Source organism: Dasypus novemcinctus, chromosome 19 (assembly GCF_030445035.2).
Source record: "Dasypus novemcinctus isolate mDasNov1 chromosome 19, mDasNov1.1.hap2, whole genome shotgun sequence".
NCBI lineage: Eukaryota > Metazoa > Chordata > Mammalia > Cingulata > Dasypodidae > Dasypus > Dasypus novemcinctus.
In genome coordinates, this window is record NC_080691.1 from 34,919,572 (window position 1) to 34,947,013 (window position 27,442).

Genomic DNA, 27,442 nt, shown 5'->3' on the forward strand with positions numbered 1-27,442 from the left:
TTTTGCATTTAAAGTCTATTTTGTCCAATATTAATATAGCTACACCTGCCTTTTTTTGGTTATTGTTTGCCTGTAAGATTGTTTTCCAGCCATTCACTTTCAATCTCCTTGAATCCGTGGGTCTAAGATGTGTTTCTTGTAGACAGCCTATAGATGGATCATATTTCCTTATCCAGTCTCCCAATCTGTGTCTCTTAACAGGTGAGTTTAATCTATTGACATTCAATGTTATTACTTTCAAGGAATTACTTATATTAGCCATATTTTCTTTGGATTTGTGTTTGTCTTATGTTGTTTGATTTTTTTCCCTCTGTTGTTTTAGTTGATCTTACACTCTCCTCCAACTCTGTCTCTCCTCTTTGTTTCTTTCCTCCTTCAGAACTCCATTTAGTATTTCTTGAAGGGCAGGTTTCTTGTTGGCATACTCTCTTAGTTTCTGTTTATCTGTGAATATTTTGAACTCTCCATCATTTTTGTAGGCTAGTTTTGCTGGATAGAGCATTCTTGGTAGGAAATTCTTTTTTTTTAGTACCTTGACTATGTCATAACTCTGCCTTCTTGCCTCCTTGGTTTCATATGAGAAATCAGTCAGCACTTAATCTTATGGAACCTCCCTTGTATGTGATGGTTCTCTTTTCTCTTGCTGCTTTTAGTATTTTCTCTTTGTCTTGCCCATTGGATAGTTTGATAAGTATATGTTTTGGGATAGGCCTGTTGGGATTTATGCTGTTTGGGGTGCATTGTGCTTCCTGGACATGTACATGTATATGCATCTCCCTCAATAGGTTTGGGAAGTTTTCAGCCATTAATTTACTCCAACACTCCTTCTGTCCCCTTTCCCTTCTATTCTCCTTCTGGGATGCATATGTTTATGCATATTGCATTGTCATTTAGGTCCCTAAGTCCCTGCTGGATTTTTTCTATCTTTTTATCGATCAATTCTACTGTTTGATTTTAGATGTACTGTCTTCCACATCACTAATTCTATCCTCTGCCTCTTCAAATCTGCTGTTATTTGCTGAGAGTGTATTTTTGATTCCTTGGATTGTGCTGTTATCCCCATCATATCTGTTATCTTTTTGTCCATGACTAGAATTTCTTCTGTATGCTCTCCAAGTGTTTTCTTAATATGCTTAATCTCTTCCTTCACTTCATTGAATTGGTCCATGATACATGTTTTGAGAGCTTTAATTATTTGTTCATTGTTCCACACTTCTCTTCCTGGTTTTTAGTTTGTTCATTGGATTGAGCCATGTTTTCCTGATTATTGGGATGGTTTGTAATTTTTTGTTGCTGTCTGGTCATCATTTTCTCTTGTTGGGTTTATTCAGTTGATTAGCTTCTTCGTCTTGGGGTTTAATTAGTTGTTGTTTTTGAATGCATGTTAAGTCTTCTCTTTGTCACTCTGTTCTTCTTATTCTGTTTCCTTGTTGTTGACTAAGTTCCCTTGAAGGAAATTATTAGGGCCAGAGAAAGCAAAAGGGGTAAGAAAATAAAATATAATAGTAGTATTGATAGCAAATGTTAGCAGAAGAACCATGTGAGATCTAGGAGAATGGATATTGAATTCACATAAGTTGTGTATAGTTGTAACCATAAAAATGTGGAGTACTTATAATGAAATAGTAAACTAAATATGGGGAGGAATATAGTATGAATCAAAAGACCAGTGTTGTCAGGAGAGAGGGAAAGAGAAAAAAGAAAGAACAATAATATAGTGAATAAAAGATAGAAAACAGATTAGAGGTATTAGAGATAAAAAGTCAGAAATATTGGGGGCTAAACAAAGAGAGGTGGAATGTAAGAGAAATAATGAATGATGGAGGATAGAATGTTGTAAAGGAAAGGAGAAAGCATTGGTAGCCAAAATCAGTACACACAGAAAAGAGGAAATTGAGGATGAGGAAGCACAGCAAATAAGAAGTGTTGCCTGTAGTACCATCCCCCTCACTCCACTCCTACCCCCATAACAACAACCTCCTCCATCATCATGAGACATTCATTGCACTTGCTGAATACATCTCTGAGCACCGCTGCACCTCATGGTCAATGGTCCACACCACAGCCCACACTCTCCCACAGTCCACCCAGTGGACAATGGCAGGACATACAATGTCTGGTAACTGTCCCTGCAGCACCACCCAGGACAACTCCAAGTCCCGAAAACGCCCCCACATCACATCTCTTCCTCCCACTCCCTACCCCCAGCAGCCTCCATGGCCACTTTCTCCACACCAATGCCACATTTTCTTCGATTACTAATCACAATAGTTCATGAATAGAATATCAGTAAGTCCACTCTAATCCATACTCTATTCCTCCATCCTGTGGACCTTAGAATGGTTGTGTCCTCTCCACATCTATATCAAGAGGGTGAAAGCCTACACTTTTCAAAATCTAATATGCTGCTTAAAAGTAATAAGCACATGTTATCTAGAACCATGCTTTTTTCGTAATGTTATCAGTCAGTCCTGCTCTGCCATCGATTTACTGGCATTTTCAGCAACATACATTTTCTCTCCAATCCTTAGTTTTCCCATCTGTGAAGTGGCTAGATGATCCATAACAATATTTCCAGATCATTTTTTTAAAGTGCTCAGAGAGTTCTTTGACAATAGGTATTTGACAACCACCCCAAACAGTTTGCCCTTATAGTAAATGGTGAAACAATTGAGGTTTGAATATAGTTAACCCACAACAACACTACACATTATTTAGATTTATCACTTAATTATTCACCAGCTTTATCTGTTTGAATCTTTGTGCTACAAACTGTGAACTTGCAGGATGATATTTATTTCTCATTAACCTAATGAGATTGCTTTTGCCCTCCTCCTCTGTAGCAATTCATTATGAAGGGGAGCATAACTTCATCTGAGATTTTCTTGTGAATTTCATTTGCAGTGGAAAGGATGTGATGCCAACGTTTTCAGAGCCTTTACAATAGTGACAGTGGTAGAATCTGAGCCATCCCTGCTACATGGTCAGTGCTAATGCCCAACCAGAGAATTAGGATGTGTGCAAACCAAGAACTGACAGAAAAATAAGAAAAAGAGCAAAGCAGGGTAACGAATTTGGGCCCTGGAGTGAGTAAATCTGGGTTCAGATAGCTGTTCTAGCAAGCAATCTGGTGTTGTGATTAGGGACTTATACTCTAGAGCTGAGCTGCCTGGGTTCAAAGCCCTGATGGCCACTTAGTAGTTGTCTGACTGTTGGCAGATGTTACCCCATGTGTCAGTTTTATCAGCTGTACCTGTTTCCCCATGGCACTGCATACTTCAGAGTCACACAGCAGGTCCAGGTAACTTCCCCTACTTTGTGATCTGCCTCCAACCCCCATGGTTTATATCCTGTGCCAGCCACTCAGAAGTGCATAGATTGCTCACCTCTCTGTATTTTTCAGGCAGTGCCTTCTACCTGGAATGTCCTTCCCGCAATTCTTATAATTACCCTCTAAGACCTTCCCCAGATTCCATCCTTAGCTTGAGCTAAATAATGCTCCTCTGCAGCCCCATAACACTTTTTTTAAAAATTTAAAGAGCACAAATAGCCCTCTGATAGTATATTTTACTAAAATTACCTCTTTCCGTCAGAAAAGCTGGGTTCATAACCCAACTCTGCCACTTACTAGCTGTGTGATCTCGGGCAAATTGTTTAACTTCTGTAAGCTTTTGCACCATCTTCAAAATGGGAATTATAATACCGATAATATAGGCTCATCTTGGGGATTAAATGTGTTAAAATCAATAAAGTGTTTAAAGGAGTGTCTGGTACATAGAAAGCTACCTCTAAACATAAGCTATTATTCTTATAAAGGTAACAATAATAATATCTATTTTAGCAGATTGTCACAGGAGTTAAATGCAATGCTATGTGACAAAGAGCACAGCACAATGCCCAGGATTCAGCTGAGCTTATCACTATTCTCTATCTCTATCTCTTTATCTCTATCATATCTATCTCTATGTCTCTGTATAGTATATATACATACATACACATATATGCATAAAATTCTCATAGACCTAGCATTTTAAATTTAACGAAGAACTACTTCTGTAAACAACTTATTTTTCAAAGAATTCAAAACCAGAGGTAGAGAAGTAGTCAGTAGATCTAGAAGTACACATTCTAGGTCATCAGACAATACTCATAATCCTTTGTGTTTGTAAAGGACTTGACAGCTTACAAAGTGCTTTCTGATACATTATCACATCTGATCCTTGTCTTATCTCAATGTGGAGGACAGGGATTTTTATTCCTTACTCTTTTATTAGCCAAGAAAACCCAGGCTTATAGAGGTGGCATGACATAGCCAAGGTACCCTCCACCAGCAAGTGGTGAGTCAGAGTTTAAAGCATGGGCCATGTCATTCTAAATCCCACATTCCAGAACATCACAGGGCCTTCTGATTGTCTCAGGAAATGGTTAGAGCTTGGCATGGAAGCACACATACCCAGATGTGTAGAAACTGATTTAAGGTACCTGTGCCTTATTTCCTTTAAAACTCCCCCCCCCGCCCATCCCTCGCCCCCCCCCCCCCGCCCCACTCAGTGGCACCATGTTCTTTCCTCTAGTCTCCTGAAGAATTCACAATGGGTCTGTTAGTTTCTTCCAGAGGTATTACCACAATGATTTTTCAGTCAGCACTCCATCTCTAGAGGACTCTACTGGCTGTTGGTGTTTCGTGTCAGGCCTCAGTAATTCTGTGCCTTCTCCATTTTGTCTCAGCCTGAATTGTTGCCAAGGAGTGTAAGCTCACCCTCCTGGTATCAGTGTGATATAGCATCTTCAGGACCCACTTGTCCACTTTTGCCTTGGAGTGCAAATTCAGAATTCGGGGGAAAGGAATGTGATAACCTCTGTGTAGGGTCCTTTTGCAGAAATGCATCTGCCCATTCATAACTGGCGAAAGGGGACAGAAAAGCTTTGATATAGACTTCCAAATGCAACACAGCATTTACCAAAGTATAAAATGCTGTCTTAGTTTCCTAGGGCACTGTAACAACCACCACAAACTGGATGGTTTAACACAACAGAAATTTATTGCTTCATAGTTCTGGAGGCTAGCAGTCCCAAGTCAAGGTATCAGAAGGACCACACTCCCTCTGGATCCTGTAGAGGAGAACCCTTCCTTGCTTCTTCTAGTTGCTGGTGTTTTCTGGCAATCCTTGGCATTCCTTGGCTTGTAGATTCATGACTCCAGTCTCCGCCTCCTCCATCTTCACTTGGTCTTCACCCAGTGTCTGTCTGTGTCTCCAGATTTCCTCTTTGTCTAAGGCAGGGGTTCTTAACCAGGGGGTCTGTGAGCCTGAATGAAAAAAATCAACTTGTTGTCTTTATTTTCTCTGATCTCTAACTGAAATCTAGCATTTCCTTCACTTATGAATGTATGCAATAAGTAAATTACAGTTGTATTCATTTCATCTGACTGGCAAAACTGTCAGTGGAACAAAAAAGTTTAAGAAGGAGAGGGTGTCTCTCGAGAGCATATGTGGCTCCCAATGGGGGAGGACAGACTAGAGTGTCAAGCCCTCAGCACTGTTGTTTCTATAAATCTTGTCTTCAAGCAGTGATGCTTGGTTGTCACTGTGGGCTCTGAGGAGAGGGGAGAAGAGGAACAGAATAGATGGAAGTGGGGGTAACTGGGGGGCAGTGGAAGTGTTCCACAAGATTGTGCAACAATGGATATAAGTCATGTTAAATTTCATTAAAAATTTATAAAAGTGTATAGTCTAAAATGTAAACCATAATGTAACCAAAAATTTAGAAAAGTGTACAGTCTAAAATATAAACCATAATGTAAGCCATAATGGAATCATGGTTGGTAGCTATCTTTCAATATCTGTATATCAGCTGTAGCAAATATAACATCCACATGTAAAAAGATTGTTGTTGGGAAAGTGGGAAAAGGGTTTAATATTGGGTATATGGGAGTCCCCTATTTTGTGTATGTGACTTTATTGTGATCTAAAAGTTTTTAGAAAACATAATTAAAAAGAAAAAAGGATGTAGACACTGAGGAAGGGTGGAGGAGATTGCCTTGACACTGTACATGCAGGGCAACATCTATTACTGTGATCAAAGGCAAAACATCAAAAACAGTTTTATGATATTTTTCATTTTTTAATACCCAATTTATTTTTTAATTTTAGTTTTTCTCAATTATTATGTATTCTATTTCTAATTGTTAAACCTGTCAATACTATTTCATTTGCCTACTAATTGAATTTGGAAATATATTAGGCTTCATTTTTAAAGAAGTTTTGGATCCCAGAGAGGTTCAGCTAAGGCAGGGGAGGAGCACTGGTATGGGGTGTCATTGATGGGGGATGCATGGGTGGGAGGGAGTTCTCCAGAGCATCCATATAGGGTATATCAATATGTTCGTATGTTCATTGGGTATTGTCATAGTGGATAGAATTACACATGACAACTGAGGAGGCTGAGTTCCCCTCCTGGGGAGTCTGTTGCATTCCCCAGTGGAACAGCAACAATCCCTCAGGTACAGGAACAAAGTCCAGTGAAGGAGGATGGTCCAATGATGGGCCCTTGATATTGATGACTATGCTTATGAGCCTGTGTGCTTGAAATTTCAACTCGGCCTAGAGCTGCAGGGTACCTAAGAGTTGCCTCCTGAGAGCCTCCATGTTGTTTGGATGTGGCCACTCTCTAAGCCAAACTGAGCATGTACATGCATTACCTTCCCCCCAGTGAAGGGTGGGTGGTACATGACTGCCGGGGATGAGCCTCCCTGGCACTGAGGGATTACTACCATCATTGGCTGGTGATGCAACTGGGAAAAGACTTTGAATAAACAGGGGAAATGGTAAAGATGGATGAGTGTATATGGCTAAGAGACTTCAAAATAAGTCAGGAGGTCATCAGAGGTGTCATGCTTACGCACATCTCAGTAGGATCTGTGAGACAACCAAGGTGGTTACCACCCCAGGTAGTGGTGCTCCTGAGGTCTACAGAGACACACAGGTTCTACAGTCATGACAGATGGTTCTGGAGTTTGGTGCCTTGCTGGTGGGCTGTACTTTGGAATTTGTACTCCTGAATGTGATGGAGTTGAACTCAGTTGTACCCTCTTCTTTCACTTTTACTGAACTTGTGGTTGGTGCTGAGATTTGTATATGCTCAGGAGACTTGGATCTCTGCACTGTTCATGTGCCACCTGGGCTCTGAGCCTCAGCAGAGTTGTAACACCTTCTCTCTGGTTCATTGGACTTGCCCAGGTCAGCTCTGGGGAGGTGAGAATGGTCAACCACCATCCCAGGGAACCAAGAATGTCTACAATTGCAAACGGGAGAATTGCATCCATCAGCCATGTGGGATCTAAGCCCTCTCTTGATGTAGAGGTGGAGTGTACATTGCCATCCCAGGGTCCACAGGATGGAGGAATATAATATAGATTGGAGTGGACTTGCTGGTATTCTACTATAGAACTGTTGTGACTCTAACAATGGAAGTGATTGTATCGTTGACGTGGAGATGGTGACCATGGGAGTTGTTGAGGGCAGGGATGGGGAGGAAGAGGTGTGATATGGGGCATTTGCAGGACTTGAAGTTGTCCTGAATGATATTGCAGGGACAGATACAGGACATAGTATATCCTGCCATAACCCACTGGATGGACTGGGGAAGAGTGTGAACTACAATGTAAACTATGGTCCATGCAGTGTGGCAGTGCTCCAGGGTGTGTTCACCAAATGCAATGAATGTGCCTTACTGATGAAATGGGATGATGATGTGGGAGGAGCGGGGGGTGGGGGGTTAGGGTGGAGTGGGGGATGGGGTATAAGGGAGCCTTTTATGTTTTTTAATGTAACATTTTGTGTGATCTCTTTATCTTTTAAAATAAAAGACAATATTAAAAAAAAAAAAAAAGAAACCCTGGTCTAAGGGCACCAGTTATATTGGATTAGGGCCTGCCCTAATCAGGTTTGGTCTAATCTTTACTAATCACATCTTCAAAGACCCTGTTTTTCCACATAAGGTCACATTCACAGAACTGGAGGTCAGGACTTCAGCATACCTTTTGAGGGGCCCCAACTCAACCTATAACACATACATGCAGAGAAGCACACTCTATCCCATGTGTATACCTTGAATGAATTTTCATCATCTTAACACAGTCATGTAACTAGCACCCACATCACTGATGTTAACAGGTCCCTGGAAGTTCATGCTCTGTCTAGTCACTGCTCCTAAGAATAATGCTTTCTTAACCTCTAGCAGCAGAGTCTGACCAGGGGCCATATGATTGGCTTTGGTACAAAATTGGGTCAGACTGTGGTACAGTAATAACTTGTACTTATTGTGCATTTACTCTGTACCAGGAATTTGGCTAGGCATGCATTTAATTTACACTGTGGTCCTATGTGCTTAGTGCCATTTCCATTTTGCACATGAGAAAACTGAGGTTCAGAGAGGCAAAGGGTCTTATCTGAAGTCACACAATGTGTGTGAGTGGCAGAGGCAGGATTTGAACCCAGGGAACTTGGTTTCAGAGAGCTTGGATCCTGATCACTGCTTTGCCATCTGAGCCCATGGTCCTTCCCTTGGTTTCCAGATTGGCCATCGGGACTTTGATGTGGAGAAGCGTCTTCGGAGGGACCTCAAGAGGACCCATGCACTCTTGTCGGATGTGCAGCTCCTTCTGGGGACTATGGAAGATGGCAAGACATCAGTCAGCAAGGAGGAGCTAGAGAAAGTGCACAGCCAGGTAAGAGTGGCAGCCCAGAAGTGGGCTGGGGAGGAGGCTGCAGCCAGGTTATGATAACTGCTCAGAGACGTTGTGAAATGGTTCTCCCTCCCAGGGGTAGTGGATCACGATGCTGACCCACAACTTTGCAGACCTGCCGGGAGCTTGGGGGTATTGAAGGGACTGGGAGAATGACATGGAGGTGGTGGTGGTGGGGGCTTTATAAATGGCTCAGGAGTCTTCTCATCTTAGAGATTAGACAGGATGCCAGTCTTGAGGGCCTAAGGAGATTGGGGTCTCTAGGCCAGCATGAATGAGTGCAGGTGTGTGTGTATGTGTGTGCACGTGCACTCATGGGTTTTTGTTGATCACAACAACTGGGGATAAAACAAATAGTAATCTTGTTATAATATAAAGCATAATCCTAATAACAACAGTAACAGCAAACAATATCCATTTGCCTTCCCATTAGGATACTAGTGATATTGATCAGGATATAATGTTGGTCAATAGCCACTACCATCTGAAGCCCTCACTGTGTACTGGGTACTTGACATGAGTAGGCTGAGTTCTCAGAAGAGCTCAGTGAAGTTGATGATCATCACCTCTCTTTCACAAGTGAGGTGATGGGTCGCAAAGAAGCAAGGTGACCTGCCCCCAGTCACAGCTGGAAAGTGGCAGAGCCAGGATTTAAACCCAGGTCTCTCAGGCTCCACCATTGGAGGGTGCGAGTGGGGGGAGGCCAGGGCAGGAGTTGAGGACTCAGGAAGCATGATGGCCATAGACTGTGCTGAGATTAGGCAGTGTAGCCCAGGATGACATGGGAGCCCTGGGGAGAAGGGCCTCAGAGCCATCCGATGTAGCAGGACGTGGGTTCATTATCAGTCCCCACTGGGGAGCTGGAAGCACACAGGGAAGCCGAGAGCTACTCTGGGGGCATCGTGCCAATGCATTCGCCATTCCCTTCTGGGTCACACACTTCCTTTGGATAAGCAGTTCTGTGCCGACCCCAGGTGAAAGGCCATGCTGCTGACCTTCTTGGAGCCTCCACTCCTTCTGGTCCTTCCCGGGCCTTTTGTCAGTTGGCCCCAGTCATGCCACATGGTTGGGGCTTCTTAATCTTCACAGAGTATTCCCAGAAACTCAGATAGATAATCTGTGGTTTTTAGATTGAATCCTCAACAAAACAGTGAGCTTCTTGAGGGCACGGACCATGTTATATACCTCTTTGTTGATGCCCCCCAGTCCCTTGCACATAATAAAGTCCTAGTAAATGCAAATAATAAATTCTCCAAAAGTACCCCCCAAAACACACATGGTAAATGACCAATAAATACTGAATAAATACACACATAGTACGTGCTGAATATATGTTGAATTCAGTTGGTGTGTCCTCCTCATTTAACAGATGAGGACATCGAGAGACAGAAAGAGTAAGTGGTTTGCCTGAGACTGGGCCTTGACTCACATCCCCTGACTCCAAACCTTCTATAGAAATAGTTCATGACAGCCAGCAGGTCTGCAGGAGATGGGGGTGGGCAGGACAGCAGGGTTTAATAATGTCAGCTGTAGGAAACCCGGATCCCATAGCATCCACAGCTTCCCATCTCTTGCCTCAGCTTTCCATCTGGAAAATGAAGGATTTCAGGTAGAAATTGTTCGCTAAACTAGATGACTAAAAAGTAAAAACTGAACTCCAGTCTTGGTTTGGAGTTCGCCTGGTTTTCCCCCTAATGTCCTGTTTCTGTTTCAGGATCAAATCTGGGGTATGGCATTGTAATTAGTTGTCTTGTCTGCCTAGTCTCTGCTGGGCTGTAGTGATTCCTTTTTTCTTGTTTCTCCCAACCTGGCAGTTCTGAGGAGTACGGGCCAGATATCCTGTAGACTGGCCCCAATCTACATTGGTCTCATGTTTCCTCATGATTAAACTGGAATTAGGAATTTCTGGAAAGAATAAACAGGGGTGAAATGCTGTTAAACCAGAAGACTTTCTAGGGCCCAGCCGTCTTGAGAATTCTGTGATTCTTAGCAGTCTTTTTCATCAAATCATTCTCTTCTAGGGTTGACCTCCCTCCCTGACTTGTTGGGGACATTCCTTTGTGCCAGGCAACCTCTCAGTCTCAAGCAAAATCAGGATAGTTGGCCACTCTACTGTTTGTTTCAGAAAACCACAATCACCTGTGCTTAAATGCATTCCCTCACCTCATCCTCATGATACCCCTTGGGGGGTTGGTATTGTGCCCAAGGTCACAGCAGCAGGCAGATGGCAGAGCTGGAATTCAGACCCAGGGCTCATCTTTCTAAGTGCAGAGTCTGGGAATTCTTTTCCTTGTGCTGCCTCTTCTGACTATTTGGCAGACAGGTGAGCAGGGAACCCTGAGCCTCTTGATTTGCCTCAGGTGGTGGAGATGTCGGCTTGCTCAGCTAGGGGCCAGGCATCTTGGGCTCAAGAGCCAATGTGGCAGAGGACCATGTGCCCTGCCACGGTTCCCCATCAAAAGGTTCCAGATGCCATTGTCTCTCCCTCCCCATAGGTGAATGCTCTTGAAAAAGAACCACAGTGCTTTGTTTCTTTTTTCCCCTCTCTTTTCTTTCTTTCTGTTTTTTTTTTTTTTTTTTTTTTTGGTATTCATGAGAAATCTCCCATTGCAGGGTTAAAATGTGTGTTCTTAGAAAATAGTGGTATTTAATGAAGGCGCCTTGAGCTGAATCAAAGAGCCTCATTCTTCTGAAAGACCTTCTTCCTCATCTCTACATCCGGCTCCTATCAAAGGGAATTCACAGCCTTGGCTTTCCATTGCTGTTGCCATGGAACTTGTTATAAGGATGGGATCACATGGACCAGAGGTCACGGGTACAGTTGCTTTGGCTCCCAGCACACATGTCCCAGAATCTGGAGTCAGAGCTAATCCAATAAAACAGTGATGACATTGGGCATCTCTTCGTCTCCTCTCCAATATACGATGTTTGTCCTTTGCTTGCAGGCTCCAGGCAGAGGAAGTGAGAGGGAGCTAACTTGGCCACTGGCTGCATCTTAAGTACCAGGTGTGGTGCTGAACAATTTATTTCATTCATTCATTCATTTATTCATTCATTCATTCCTTATTTCTCCAGCACCTATTGTGTGCTAGATAGTAGGTGTTCATCAATTAGTAAGACCCATATGGTACCCAAGCATCTCATGGAAAAGAAAGACAGCAGACCTTGCCACAGATAGATAGAATAACCACATCCCTGTATTTAGATGATAAAGAAATAGACATGGTTCTAGGATAGGGAATTTCAGTACATTTCATTTAGCTGGGATGGTCAGCTAAACCACCCTGGAAGATGGAGAAGCAGGCAGCGACCAGAATGTGCAGGGCCTCAAAGATTTTGGATTTTATTCCAAGGATGATGGGAAGTCTTCAGAAGGTTCAGAGCAGGGGGATGACATGATTTGATTCACGTTTTAGAAGCATCCCTCTGCTGTGTGGAGAATGGATTGTAAAGGGGCATGCAAATGCTCTTAGAAAGCTATCACACTCTTCCAGGCCAGAGGAAATGGCATCCTGGACCAGGGATGGTGATGGAGATGGCAAGAAGGGACACACTTCGGTTGACTTGGAGTTCCAGATGGTTTGTTTGCCAGCACTGTGTCTTATATCAAATAATCCTCACCACATCCCTATGAGGGAATAGTGCTATTTTTGACCCATTTTACTATTGGCAAAACAGAGTCTGAAAGGTTGAGTAACTCACCCAAGGGCACACAGCAATATATGTGTGAATGCTGTAAATACCAACAGTCCTATATCCTTGCAGTTTGGTTCATGTAATAAAGCTCTTTTTAGCATTTATCAACCATCTGCTATGAGCTGGGTTTTACTTGTGTGTCTAGAATTCCTCAGACTTGGGCTGCGCATCAGATAACAGGCACAGTTTTAAAATTAGAGAGATTTCTGGACCCCAACCCCCCAAAAGTCTTTTTTTTCTTTTAGTTGATCTAGCATGGAACACAGAGTCTACTTTTCTTTTTTAACAATACCCTCAGGATTCTGAGGCTGGCATTTGGATCAGCATTTGGGAACCACGAGCCTCAATCCCTCAAAAGACCCTTTCAAGTTAGGTGGAAAAGACATCCAGTTTGCAGATTAGAAAACTTACAGTGAGCCTTAGTTTTGTACAACCTATTTTAAAATGAATTAAATTTTGAGTTGAAAACTGAATCCAGCACTTGGCTGATTTTGTGACCTTTGGCAAGTGACATAACCTCCCTGAGTGTTTTCTCTGAGGTGGAGTGTGGTCAATTCCTGATGTCCCAGGAGCTTTGTGGGCAGCTGATGCGGCAAGGTAGAGAGGGCTTCAGAAACATAAGCAAGCTCTGAGGACTTTATGGCTCACTCACTGTGATAGCAGGTAACCAAGAGGAAGGCTTAGTTCTGTAAAGGGCACAAACAAGGGAATGTGTTTGAATGTGCCTATTAGAGAACAGTGTTCATTTGGCAGATACTGATATAGTTTCTTCTCTGATTTTGGGGCCAGGCCACAGGCTACATTGATGATGTCAAGGTCCTTGCCATCAAGGGTTGCCAGTCGAGGACAGAGGCAGACTTAGAAGCAGATGATTGCAAGGCAGGGTGATGAGCTCTTTGTTGAAGAGAATGTTTGGATATAGCAAAAGAAGATACTTTGGGGCGGCGGACTTGGCCCAGCGGGTAGGGCGTCCATCTACCACATGTGAGGTCCGCGGTTCAAACCCCGGGCCTCCTTGACCCGTGTGGAGCTGGCCCAAGTGCAGTGCTGATGCACGCAAGGAGTGCCCTGCCATGCAGGGGTGTCCCCTGCGTAGGGGAGCCCCATGCACAAGGAGTGCACCCCATAAGGAGTGCCGCCCAGCATGAAAGAAAGTGCAGCCTGCCCAGGAATGGCGCCACACACACGGAGAGCTGACAAAACAGGATGGCGCAACAAAAGGAAAAAGAGATTCCTGAGCTGCTGACGACAACAGAAGCGGACAAAGAAGATGCAGCAAGTAGACACAGAGAACAGACAACCAGGGTGGGGGGTGGGGGAAGGGGAGAGAAATAAATAAATCTTTTAGGAAAAAAAAAAAAGGATACCTTTGGGAGAGGAGATGGGGGCTCTGACTGTCTCTTTAAGGAGGGAAATGGATTGCTGGTTTGAGAAGATGCAAGTGGGAATCCTAGGAGGAAGCAACAGAACATAATGGTGCAGAGGCACATGGAGATGGAAAGCATATTCAGTTTGGTATGATGATGTGAGAGGAGTATAAAGTGCTCAGGAGACAAGGACAGAGAGGATATTGCTGATGCCTAAGGCTGGACCCAGTTCATAAACAGTTTAGTGAGCTTGGCTATGGAGCTTGGACTTTATCCCAGAGGTGATGGGTAGACACTAGAAGCTACTGAACAGAGAGGGGCATGATCAGAAGTGCTTGTAGAAGAAGGCAGGATGCCAGTCCCCAGCTAAAGCACTGGAACTCTGATATGTGAATGTCAGAGCAATGTGGGAGGCTTCCTTAGCCAGAGCATCTTCCCAGAGCCCCTGAATTCTCCCCACTTGGACAGGCACTCCCTTTGCTCATTGTCACATGATTTAGAGCCCTAAAAGAATCACTTGGCCCTTTTGCCCTAGTTTTCCTCCAGGGGGAGCCTTGGCTATGTTTCTGTTGATATCTGAGCTTTTAAGACCCTCATGAGAAAACAGAGAAGACTCCAGAGGCAATTTAAAAGCAGCGGCAGGATAGGACTGGGAGTCAAACTTCTTGGGTTCAAATACTGCCTCTGCTACATAACTAGCTGTACCATCTTGGGCAAGTCCCATTTTCTCATAGGGGGCACAATAATTCCTGCTTATTGGGCTGATATAAAAAGACTACACCATGGATTTGAAAGAATTCTCTAAATTGGAAAACAAAAGACAATGATTCTAAAAGCTAGGTCTCCCCACAGCTTCCTTGGAAGAGTTGGGTTTCTGGTCACATGATTTCATAAGATCCTTTGGGACAGGTCAGCAAGGCAAGGTGTGGGGGTTCTAATGGCACCTGTTCTTTAGGAGCCGATTACTAATTAATTCCTGTGGAATGTTTCCACCAGAAACAAACTAATCTGGAGACAGAAGCAATTCCAACAACCAAGATATATAATTGAGATAATCGCTGTGCATAAATAACATCTGTGAGTAGCAGATGCTGACACCTGGCTCCAAGGAGAAAGTGAAAGGTGATGTCGGCTTCAGGGCAATGGCGGTTGTTTCTTGTTTCTTATTTGCTTCCTGCCTTTGACCTTTGTTTCCCAAAGGAAATACATTATTTGCATTTTGTTAAATAGAGAGGGGTTTGCACTGAACCTCTTCAGTTGTTTACTTCTTTCATGCTGGGGGTTGTTTTCCCTTCCTACGAAGAACAAAACTGTCCCCAAACCTCAGTCATCGTGCCTCCTAAAGAGCTCTAAAATCCATCCTCTGCAGCCCTCCCATTACAGGTCACCTGCATTTCTCACTTGGAATCCTCACAGGTGTGTCACTTTGCAGTCTTGTCTAAGCCATATTTCTTCTACCTGATGGTTAGAGAGAGAATTTAAAATAAGATCTTAGCTCTTTGTGGTCAGAATCCATTAGTGACTTCCAGTTGCTGTCACAGTAAAGTCCAGGTTCCTGAACGTGGTCTACAGGGATGCACGGCCTGGCTCCTGCCCTCCCATCACCCCACACCAGCAGCCGAAAATGGCTTCATGTCCTTCACACACATCCCCACCTCTCCCTTTGCCCAGTTGTGGTCTCTTCTGGATGCTCACATCTTCCCTCAACTCCCTCGTTGTGTGATGCACATTTATTTATCCTTGAACTTGAGTCTTGGCATCCTCTACTTGGAGCCACTCCTCACCCCCTTGGGCGGAATAAAGATCTCACCTCTCTTTTCTTCCAACCCCCTGGGTTTATCCCTAGGGGAGTATACATCCTTCTCTTATAATTGTCCCTTTGCTTGCCTGTTTCCCTCATTTACCCATCAGTCCTTAAAGGTCGGGATTTGAATGAGTAAGCATATTGTAAGACCTGTCCAAGTAGCCAAGGAAATAAGACGTCAGGCTTGGCTCTTGAACCCAGGGAGAGTGACTCAGAAACCTGTGGGCTTAAGCACTACCCCACACTGCCAAGGCGCTGCCCCCCACCCCGGCCCTGCCCTTGGCCTGCTGCTGGTTCTGGGATACAGCATCCTTCCTGGAAGACCTTCCTGCTGGGGATTCGGTCTCCTCTTCAGTTTTCACTCAGGAGTGGTGCCGTTAGGTCTGGTGCATCTTTTACACAACAAACTCCCAATGGTGGTTAGTGAACAGCCAGAGGAGCCCCCTCCTTCTTACTGCACAGAAGACTGATAACCCCGATTCATTCCCAGGGCCCTTAATTGGGGCATTTGTCACCATGTGACACCCATGCTTCCATGAGATATTGAAAATAATTAACAAGCCCTGGGAAGATGACCCTGATGGGTATCTTTTGTGCGAGTGGGCACTGTGGGAACCCTTCTCTCCAGACAGAAACCACAGAGCAGGTGGCTTTGGTGTTTTGTTTGAAGAGAAGTTTAAAAAAAAAGATTATGTTGGAGTGAATTAATTCAATATTAACATAACCTCCTGTCAGAGGAGATAAAGACCGAATTGTAATTGGTTAAAAACATGGTTATCACAGGCCTGTTCACCCCACAAATATTGACACTTCCAAGGCTGTGATGAATGAAATAGGAAGAGGCTGGTTTCATTGTAGGCAGGAAATACCTTCTATGCTTCTTCCCAAAAGGGCCTGTTATCATTTAGCCAATGGAGGTCAAGGTCCCCAGGGCAGCCCAATCACCCAGCAGGGTGGCGCCAACCATCACAACACCAAGGCTAACAGTGAGCATCGCTACACGTTTATTCTGTTCTAGGCTTTTATTTTCTCTTTGGAGCAGCAATTTGCTCCAAATCCATCATCAACAAAAGAGAGGTCAGAAAGAATTTTGAAGCGCGTTGCATCATGGAGACTAAATCTAAGCAGTCCTTAGATCCTATTAAGACAGAAAATTAGGAAGAACTGTTGATCCCTCAAGAGAAACATACTTGAGACAAATAAAAGGAGACCTGCTTCAGTCAGCAGGTAGGAAACACATACCACAATGCTTAAAAGAAGAAGTTGTGGATTTAAAAGAGATCATGGTTCAGGATCTGATGAGGTCCCTTAGCTGTGTGACCTTGATAAGTTAGCCAACTTCTCTGAGCCCTCAAGTTCCTCATTTATAAAATGGGGATAAAAATACTTTATAGAGCTGTCATGTGCTGCAAATGAGCATATACATGGTAAGCACTCAGTAGAGAGTAGTTATGATTTTTCTAATACAAAAAATGAGTATTATTACCCTGAAGAAATTGAAAAAAAATATTAAGAGTTTTGACATATCAATGAATGATGGTCCCCTAGCAGAATGTTAAGGAAAAATATGAAGTGGTCAGTGTGTATCCTCAGATAGTTTGAGATCAAGGACACAGAGGGTAACCAGCATATAATCTTCAGAAATCCTCTCTTGGGGTCACTGGCATCAGACTTTTGAGCTGGACAGACCATTGGTGGACCTGGCCTGACATTGCTAATATATTTGCATTTAATAATTTTGTTTGATGGCCAGGGCTAACCATAGTCTGAGCTGTCGGTGACTCCCTTCAGGGAAAGCCTTAATGCTGAGGGCTGATTCTCCCGAGTGCCCTAATGGGCTGTCAAGGCCTGGAATGAGTTGAAATTAGCTAGCCAAGGACACCGTTTCTTAAATAGAATGCTTCCCTGTGGCATTTACTATGCAGTATTTTTTAAAATCTCCCGAGTTGTTCAATGAGACCTAGAAATCCAGGTTCTAATACTCTACTGAAATACCAGAATTTTTCCTCTGCCCCATCATTCTATATGTCTAGTAGTTTAATAAGTCCAAAGCAAACATTTTACCCAGGTATTTAAAGCAGGCAGATGGCTTTGCATAAGAAAGTAATGCTATTCATTGGTTTGTGGCTGATGTATCTGTGTTAGGAATCTCAATCGCCCTCATACTGTATGAAAAGGAGGTGGGTGTTGGGGACAGAATTCCTGGCACGAACTTCACAATAGAGAGAGACTTGTCTGCAGAGGGGGCCATGTCCTGGCCCAGGAATAGCATGGATTTGGAATTGACCTTGGGTAAGTCACTTCTCCTTGAGCTGCAGCTTCCTTATTTGTAAAATAATAATTCCCTCCTTGCAGGGATATTGAGGGGTATAGAGGGAATGAAAGCCAGTGGCCCACACATGCCTGGTACAGTGAGCATTGAAGAAATCTCATTCCCTCCTCTCACCCCCATTGAGCAATGAGGCAGGGAAATATTTATTCCCCCATGAATAAGGATCCATATACAGAAAATGTAAACAATAGATGATAGTTACTCTTACCTCATCACAGGGATTTTGATGGAACTACTTTGATCCAACTTTTTGGCAAAATAGCATCAAGCATCATTTTCACAAATAGTCTTGAGCACTTATTTACTTTGTGACACCACAGTGTATATACTGTCTCCTTTAATTAGCTCACTCATTCTGTATTTGGCAAGACTTTGGGTTTCAGGTGATAGCAACCCAGCTCAAATTGGCTAGAAAAGAGAAAGGGAAGCTATTGGTCAAATATCCGAAAATATCTAGGAATGCCTTCAGGCTTGCTTGGATCCTAGGTGCTCCAGCCTTGGCAAGAGGAAAACGTCTCTCGCTACCTCTTGGCTCAGCTTCCTCAATGTCAGTCACATTCTTAGACAAGCTGTTTTTCTTGGTGAGAAGAGGGCCCCCCACCAGTCCAAACTTACACCCTGCCATCACAAAGAGTAAATTTTATTTCCCGCAAAAATCCCAAGATTAACTTTTGTTTAATCTGGTGTCAGCCATGTTATTTTCCCAGAACCAACCATTATGGCTAAGAAGAGGTAATTTTCTGACTGGCTAGGATGAGACATATGACCTTCTCTGAGGTTGGAGGGGTCATCCTCATCAGAACCACATGGACTTGGCTTGAGGAATGGACATTTCTTACAGAGAGGATGAGATGGTGCTGTGGGAAGATGGAGGAATGGATGCTGGGCAGGCACGAAAGCAGACGTTCCCTATGGAGCATCTCTGTTAGACACTGTTGTTACAGAGGGAGGATGGTGTAATGGCCTGGGCCCATATCCCAGGTCTGCCACTTAACTGCCTGGGTGACTGTCAATAAGTCACTCAACTTGTTCCTCTTTTTCCTCACTTGTAACAGGAATGGTTATTGATCTACTCTGAGAGAATTGGTGTGAGAGTCAAATGAGTAATTTGTGAAAAGTGTTCAGAACAGTGCCTGGTACCTACTATAAGCTCACCCCTATAACCTAGGGGTACATAAATCCCCTAGGCTTGTGTAGTGCACAGTTGATAAAACAGTACTCAGCTTTCCTGCTCAGTGAATGCTATTATTTCCCACATTTTTGGATGGAGAAAACAAAGCTCAGAGAGTCTAAGTAACCTGCTCAAGGTCACAAGGCTTTTAGATTTAGGAGCTGGGACTGAAATCCAGTTCTGCCTGACCTCTGAGTCTGTTCTTAACAACCATGTGATGCTGTGTGATGCTGAACATACTCCCTTGTGGTTGAGGAGGAGGCCATACTGGGAGAAAACAGCCCTCTCTGTCCTTTGATCTAGAAGGCACTCTTCTCGTCTTACCCTTCTGAGCTCCAGACTTCAAGGACCTTCAGGATCCTCCCATAGTCGGTGAGTGGTCTGGGCCTCACAGAATGTCCTGGGGACCCAGGCCAAAGCTCAGAAACCCTTAAATTATGCACAAGGTCAGGAAGCATGTACCCACCTATAACTATAGTGGGTGGAGAACTGGGAAAGGGTATGATGCTGGTTTAACAGAGGTGTCCTACCTCAAGGAGCTGGGAGGGAAATGAAGCCCTTCTTAGATGCCTGCCTGTGAGAACTGGAGCAGATTCTGGGATAGGATGGCTGACTCAGTGAATGAATGAAAGAACTCCCCAATATGTGTGAGGGAGAGATGAGGTATCTGCCTCTCACAGGTGTTTTGGTCCTTTATTCCCACATACCTGTGACATTATTATGTTGATTTTACAAGAAAGAAAAGTTGGAAGCAAAGGAAAAAACATAGATGAGCTTTCATACTAAGGTCAAATCTGTTGTCTCCTGTCCAACCCTGTACTAGGCTCTAGAGAAGGATGGAAGTCATAGGGGCTCTGTCTCACCTCTAACCTCTCCACTCTGTGTGTCATGGTCTGATAACAATCTGAGAGGCTTCGCCCACTGGGAAGAGGCCAGTATGACATGATGGTGATTTGGTACCAAAAAGTGTGAGGTGTCATCTGTCCGCTTGGATCCCCATGGCCACTCTGGCTGCTACAGCTGGAGAACAGACTCCAGTAGCCCTTCCCGTAGAGCTGCTTGTCAACCTGGCAGCCTCCAGCCCCCACAGTTCTCTGACTTCTCTGCCTATTGCTTGTCCTGGGGAAGTCATTTTCAAAAGCAGTGGTGGCCAGTCATGCCACTGAAGGATCTGATCTCGGCCCTAACATGACTTGCCACCCGACTTCATAAAAATGTCTGTCAAACAGCCCCAATTTGGAAATAATGTGCAGTGAGTTATTCTTACGCCAGGTCATCCATAATGGAAAATCAGCCAGAGATGGCTCTCTATTTCTTCCTGCTCTCTAAAGTGTAATAAATTGAAACTTTTAAAGCTTGGTATTAAGATGGCTTGTCAGCAGCTGCCTAGAACCTGCCCTGTGAAACTTTCTAGTCTCAGCCATCGAGATTCTATTAAAACCTGGATCTGCTCACACTCTTGGGTGCCTCGGGGGTCAGCAGCTTCCCCTTCTCCCAACCACATCAGTCATTCCAGGCTACCAGGGAGCCTAAAAGTCCTCAGGCTTGTCAGTGCCAAGGCCCTGCCTTGTCCTGGCTCAGTGTTCTTGGACAGCTTATTTGACCTTTGCTTCATTTTTTTTTTTTCATTAAAAAAAGTTTTTTTTAAAGTTTATCACTCACACATAAACATACATGAACAGTAAGTGTATAGTAAAAGTTGTGGACTTCCAAAGCAAACATGCATATCATCATACAGGGCTCCCATACATCAACCCTCCACCAGCACCTTGCATTGTCCTGAGACATTTGGTACAGATTCATTTTCTTCACTCTAAGAGGGCTTAAAAATCCTCACTTCTTAGGATGCTGTGAGGATGAAAGGGGAAAGCACCAACAGCAGGAGCAATAGTGACAGGAGCTGTTGCCATTTTTTAGTGTCTCTTCGATGCAAGGTACCATGCTAAACTCTGCGTGTTTTCACTCATTTATCTGGCATTGATCCTATGATGTGGATTCCATAACTATCCCCATTTGACAGATGAGGAAACTGAGGCACAGCAAGGTTAAGTGAATTGCTGGGAGAGGCAGGTCCCGTGTCTGGCTCCATCATGCTTCCTTTGGAATGGTTTCCTTCCTTTGGGATGAACTTGTTCATCTCCGGAAGGCTGCAATAGTGATGCATGTTTCCTTGGAGAATGGTATGTTGGTGCTACCACCTTTATTCAAACTCTGAGTTATTTCATTTTTCTCTGAATTGTTTATTTACTCTCATCATTCAGCCCCCAACCTGATCCACGTTCCCATGTCACTGCCTACATGACCATCATCACAGCACCAAACCACTAAGCTTTCTCTGCAGCTGTTTCCCTTTTTTTGATCCATCCAAGCCGTGTGGTCAGACTTTCTGGCAGGTGGCTTTCCTGAGGGGTAGCAGAGCCCAGCAGTTAAGAGCTTGAACTCTGGAGTTGGACCAGCCTGACTTATCCACTGACCAGCTATGTGACCCTGGGCAAGTCAGTTCCTTCTGTGAGCCTGGGTTCCCTCGCTGATGGAATGATTCTAATGGTGGAACCTTCCTCCTAGAGCTGTTATAGAGCTTTCGTAAAACAAGGAAGATAAAGCACAGTACACTGAAAAGGTCCCCAAGCAACAGTAGCAGGTGTGGCTGTTAATACCAAAGTCTTCAGGGCCAAGAAAATCCTGTCTCTAACCCAGTATGAGCTAAGAATAACACACCAACAGCAGTTGCTATTGACTATATGCTCTCTATGTTCATCTCTGCCTGGGGATAAGTTGTCCTGCTCCCTGCTCACTCCAGAGAGAGAGGGAAAAGGAAGAAGCATTTCTGGATCATGCACTATATACCACCCGTAAAATGGGAATAAAAATAGGGTCTCCTTTCTAGGATGGCTCTGAGGATGCGTAGGATCATGCTGATGCAATCCTCAGTCCAAAGAAAGACTTCAGCAGATGGGAACGGCTCTACCCTGTTGAATCACTTATATTGGCTCTCGCTGGTCTCCTGGCTCTGGGCCAAGCTCCTTGGCTTTGCAGTGGGAGCCTGCATGATGCCTCCCCTCTACCATTAGTTATCTGACATCATCTCTGATGAGGACCCATCTGCTGCTGTCTGCCCAGACCTTTTGTTCTGTGCACGCCCCACTGTGTAGATCCCTCCACTTAAACTCAGCCATTCATCACTCTCTGCTTCTAGCCCTTCTTCCCTGCTGGGGCACCTCCATCACCTTCCTGGAGGAGCATAGCAACGTCCTCACTGGCCTCCCTATTTCCAACCTCATCCCACTAAAGCCCTTTGATCCCACAGCAGCCAGAGGGAGACTAAGCCACCTCCTCTTTAGAAACCATCAGTGACTTCCTGACAACCTAAAAGTAAAGCCTAAGCTTTGTACCCAGCTCATAAGCCTTGCTAATGGGGCCCCTGTCCACATCTGCCACCTTACCTCCCTCTTTTTGCTTTTGCACGCTGTTCAGCTATGCAGGTTGTCTTTTTGTTCCTCAGCACCAAGCCCATTCCTGCCTCAGAGCCTTTGCACTTGCTTTTACTGCTCTCTTCCCCCTAAATATGCACATGCATCCTTTGAGGACTTAGGTCGAATGCCTTCCCTTGGTAAGACCTCTGACTTCTCCTTGGATGTGGCCCGGCTTTGCCCTGCCTGCCTATAGAGGGTCCTCCTTCCCACCTCCCCACCTTGCCAGAGGCTCTGGAGATGCCTGCAGGAAGACAGGATATGCCTGATATCCCGTTTCCTCTCTGGATTATGCTCTCACCATGCCAATTACCTCCTTTTGTTCCAAGTCACTTTTCTCAGTGTGTTCTCAATCCTTGCGGGTTGCCAAGGGAAATGTACTGCCCTGAACAACTGCAGAAACACATTGTTTTCAGGGGCTTGAAAAGAGGGATTTTGTGGATTTCGGCTGCTGGTGCAGGTTAGCCTGGAACCAGAAGTGCAGCGTGTGAAATCTGCAGGAGGAGGGTGGAGCCATGAACTTAGTCCAGCCTACTTCCACCCTTGGAACACGAGCCTCCCTGCTCTCAGCCTCGATTTCCTCATCTGTACAATGAGGATGTTAGCAGGGCACACCTCCCAGGTCTAGCCTGTAGATTAAAAGAGAAAATGCAAGTAAAGTTTTTAGCATGCTGCTTGTCAGAGAGAATTCTCCCCTCCTCCCATCACCACAGTTGTCATCATTGTCACCATTGTTGTTATCCTAACCTCTGAAATAACAACAAGGGCTCCTGGACATCCTGAGGGAGACAGCCTCTGCCCACTTTGGAGGGAGAGAAAATTCCAGGTGAGCTCTGCATCCAGAGCAACCAGTTGTCCTCCAGTGGCCTGGCCTTGGCTCATTTGCTTTCCTTCTATAGGTCAGTGGGGCCCCTGCATGTACTCAGTGGCCCAGGGAGCCGGAGAGTGAATGCCAGTATGTTTCACTGGGACTCAAGCTCGCCTTTTATTTCTACTGTCTTTTAGCACCCCATCTTAGCTGTTCTGGAGGAGCAGTTATCTGGTGTTTTAGAAAATATGCTGGTCTAGGCAATGTTACTGTCCCTGCTCCTAATAGCTGTGGGACTTTGGGCAAGGCACTGCCCCTCTCTGAGCCAGAGTTTTTCTTAAGTGATCTCTAAGGGCATTTTCTGTTAAGGGAGTCTAAGTTTCAGACATCAAGGGGAAGCTCCCAATCACAGAATGGATTTGGGCTTTGTGTTGTCTCCAGTGGGAAGTGTCTGTCTTTCGAGGCTGGATAGATAATTGTAGCTAACTTGATGGCCCCACTTTGCTAGGACAGAAAGTCTACTGTGTGCAGGTGGGTGGAAGAGTGACAAAGGGAAGCTTTGTTTAAGTCACTGGCTCATAACTTGTGAGGATCTAGTGAAAATCTGTTAACCCAGGAAAGTGCCCATATGCAGAATATTTTGCAACTTCATGCAGTCTCTTCCTATTTTTTCTCAACCTCCTGCCCGGTCCAGCTGGAGCAAAGTGAAGCTAAGTGTGAGGATGCCTTGAAAACGCAGAAGGCACTGACCACAGACCTGGAGAACATGCACAGCGAGCTGGAGAACATGACCCGGAGCAAGAGCCTGGTATGTGGCCCTTCTTGTAGCCATGGGGACTGGGCCAGGGTATGGCTACTGTATGCCTAGCACTGTACAGGGGGGACAAGGGCAGTTACTCTGAATGTACTGTGTGCTCAGCGCTACCTAAGGTGACAGGGACACCAACTGAAGACTTACTGTGTGCTCAGCACTATGAGGAAGCAGGCATCCTTCTGTGAGCTGAGTACTCTAAGGGAGAAAGGGCAACTGGGTGTTCACATGTGCAAAGGTAGGCAAGGAAACCTGTTATAGACCTAATGTGTTTACTGTGAAAGTACAGGCACCCAATTTGAGCCTATTTTTTGCTCAACACCCTAAGAGAGAACATAACTTTATTATGTGCTTACAGTGTGCTGACCACTGTAAGTGGTTCTCAGGCATCTTCTGTGGTCCTACTGTGTGCTCACCACCCTAAGAGTGTACTGGTCACTCTTTTAGTCTACCGCTTGCCCATTCCTCTATGTGGAGACAGAGGCATCTCTCATTGATCCATTTTTGCTCCATATTATAAGGGAACCCAGCCTCTTATTATAGACCTACTATGTGCTCACCACTGAATGAGGACATGGTCATTTTATTGTAGACTGCCTCTGAAAGGGGGAGGAAGGAACTTAACATATAGTACAGATCTCTTACGCTGGTGAAAATTGGGTGTGGGTTTCCAAGTTCCCTGTCTGGGTGTACAGGCTTGGCTTAAATTTGGACTTAACATATTCAGAAAACTAAAGTTTAGGTATTGCTAGAGATTTGTAGGTAAAAGTGTGTCTCAAAATTTCAGTTGGCCCTTTTGTCCCAGATTTTGCTTTGTCCTACAGCATTCGTATCACACACACACTCTCAAACACATATACACATGCAAGGATGCAATAGCATGCTCACATATAAAAATTTCAGAAATTACACACAAAATAAATATTCTCAGAGTTAAAATATAAAATATCCAAATTCATCCATTCATTCAATCCATTTTTCTTGAGTACTTGCTGTGTCCTAGCCCCAGTGTTTAGTGCTGGTGATAAACCTGTGACCAGAACAAAGTCCTTGTTCTTGGAAGAGTATAGGAGTCTGCACTCCTGTAAATGTACAATGCGTATTTTAAAGTGTGCATACCTAGATTCCCAGGTGGACTTACATATACATACATCCATTCACGCAATCACACACTGCATTCACAGTGCCATGCAAGCGTGGCATGTGCACACACATACACACATATACAGATGTATATACATGAACCTGCAGATCCCCCCTTGCCAGTACACAACTCATCCATCCTCACACCCACACCCATGGCTTACATTCACACACCATGACCACCCTTCCCTGCGGATGATCACTCACTTGTCACACCCCCAGGCAAGTCCCCTCTGCTCTTCATCAAGTCTTCATCGCCCCCTCCCGCCTCATCCAATCATTGTCCTGCATTCCTCCAGGTGGATGAGCAGCTATACCGGCTGCAGTTTGAGAAGGCAGACCTCCTGAAGCGCATCGACGAGGACCAGGATGACTTGAATGATCTCATGCAGAAGCACAAGGACCTCATTGCTCAGGTGCTAGACTCCTGTGGAAGGAGGCTTGGGGGCCCTGGGCTGGGCGGGTGGAGGAGGTGGAGAAAGTGATGTGGTTAGGTTGCTCCCTGGTCCTAGGATCCTGGAGAGATAAAGGCCATAGAGATGAATATGAATTGTAAAAGTTCAAGTGGCCCTAAGGGAGGAGAATGTCACCTTCAGATGGCGTGTGCATCTCACGAAGACATCTCCACCAAGAAAGACAATGAGAGATTGAAAGTAACTCTAATTTATTCATACATCTGTCTGCTCATTTACACATCCATCCACTCATCTAACATTCCACCCATTCATCTGTCTTTCCTTTCAACAAGCCAGCCAGCCATCCACCCACCTATCTATCCAACCATCCACCTACCCCCACATCCATCCATCCATCCATCCATCCATCCATCCATCCATCCATCCAACTCCCCACCTGTCTGTCTGTCTATATCATCGATCTATCTATTGCTGTCTAATGTTTATTGTTACCCACTATGTATTAGGCTCTGTGAGAAATGTTGAACATACTGTGCTGTGCAGAAGCACATCCCATTCCTGCCCTCATGAAGCTCACCTTTAGTGGCTTGGAAAGACCTTATCACATAGCCATCCAGATCTCAGGCAAGACTTGCAAACTGAGCTAAGCATCCAGAAAGGAAATGAGCATAGATCTACAAATCCTGACCTAGGTTGGGGGGTCAAGGAAGGTTTCCCTGATGAAGTAGTACTTGCATGGAGATCTGAATGAGGAGCAGGAGTTAATTAGATTAGAGGGGTAGCAGGACTGGGGCAGGGAGAGTATAGGCAGAGGGAACAGTGCATGCAAAGCACCCATGATTATGCATGTGGGAGGGGGAAAGGAAGCCAGTGAGGGGAGTGTGACGTGAGATGAGCTCAGCGAGCTCTGCTGAGGCAAGCCAGATCAGGTTCTTGAAGGCTGTGATGAGTTTGGATTTTATTTTATGTGCAATGGGAATCACTGATGAGTTTTGTAAGGGGCTAGGGCAAGGGTAGAGGACCAGCCAGGACAGTGCCCCAGACTGCCAGCTCCATGAGAACAGGATTCTCTGCCTTGCTCAGTGCTGTATCCCAGAGCCCAGAAGAGTGGCTGGCATGGAGTAAATGCTCAATAAATAGGTGTTGAATAAATGAAAGCTGCAGTCACCCAGGTGATGGGCAACAACATTTGCCCCACAGAGGGGAAAGGGGTGGAGTGGATGGACACAAGGAAATAGGGCAGGGCATGGAGAAGCAGAAGCTTTGGGGAGAGCTGAGGGATGTGATGAAGGCCACCGGCAGATTTCTGATCTGCGTGACAGGGACAACAGCTCCCTCCAGAAGCAGTGAGTGTCTTCTCAAGCTTATGTCTCAGAGAATATCCAGGATAAAATACCTTCTGTCCTTCAGATGCATCCTACAGAGAATTGATCTGAGGAAATGTCTCCTAAACAAGGAATAATAATAATAAAAATAATCTAATATATCATCAACATTATAACAACAGCAGCCCATGTCATCTTCTGAATTTGTGAATCACTGTTTTCCAAAATGGCAGTTTCTTTACTTGTTTAATTACAAAAGCAGTCCATTGCATATGCCCATTGTGTATAATTTAAATAATAAATTCACATGGAAGATTAAAAGCTAGGGACCCTCTACCCTTTGGAGTCCCTTT

General features: G+C 44.6%; 1 protein-coding gene across 4 annotated transcripts in view; it reads left to right on the top strand.

Annotated features, from left to right (window-relative positions):
• The window catches only part of MYO18B (myosin XVIIIB), a 263,498-nt gene that overhangs the window by 161,650 nt on the left and 74,406 nt on the right, over positions 1-27,442 (top strand). For all 4 annotated transcript variants that reach the window (XM_058281562.1, XM_058281564.1, XM_058281563.1 and 1 more), the window contains 3 exons: positions 8,576-8,728; positions 24,089-24,202; positions 25,648-25,764. In XM_058281562.1, coding sequence (XP_058137545.1) covers positions 8,576-8,728; positions 24,089-24,202; positions 25,648-25,764 — 384 coding nt within the window. The remainder of the gene's footprint in view (positions 1-8,575; positions 8,729-24,088; positions 24,203-25,647; positions 25,765-27,442) is intronic.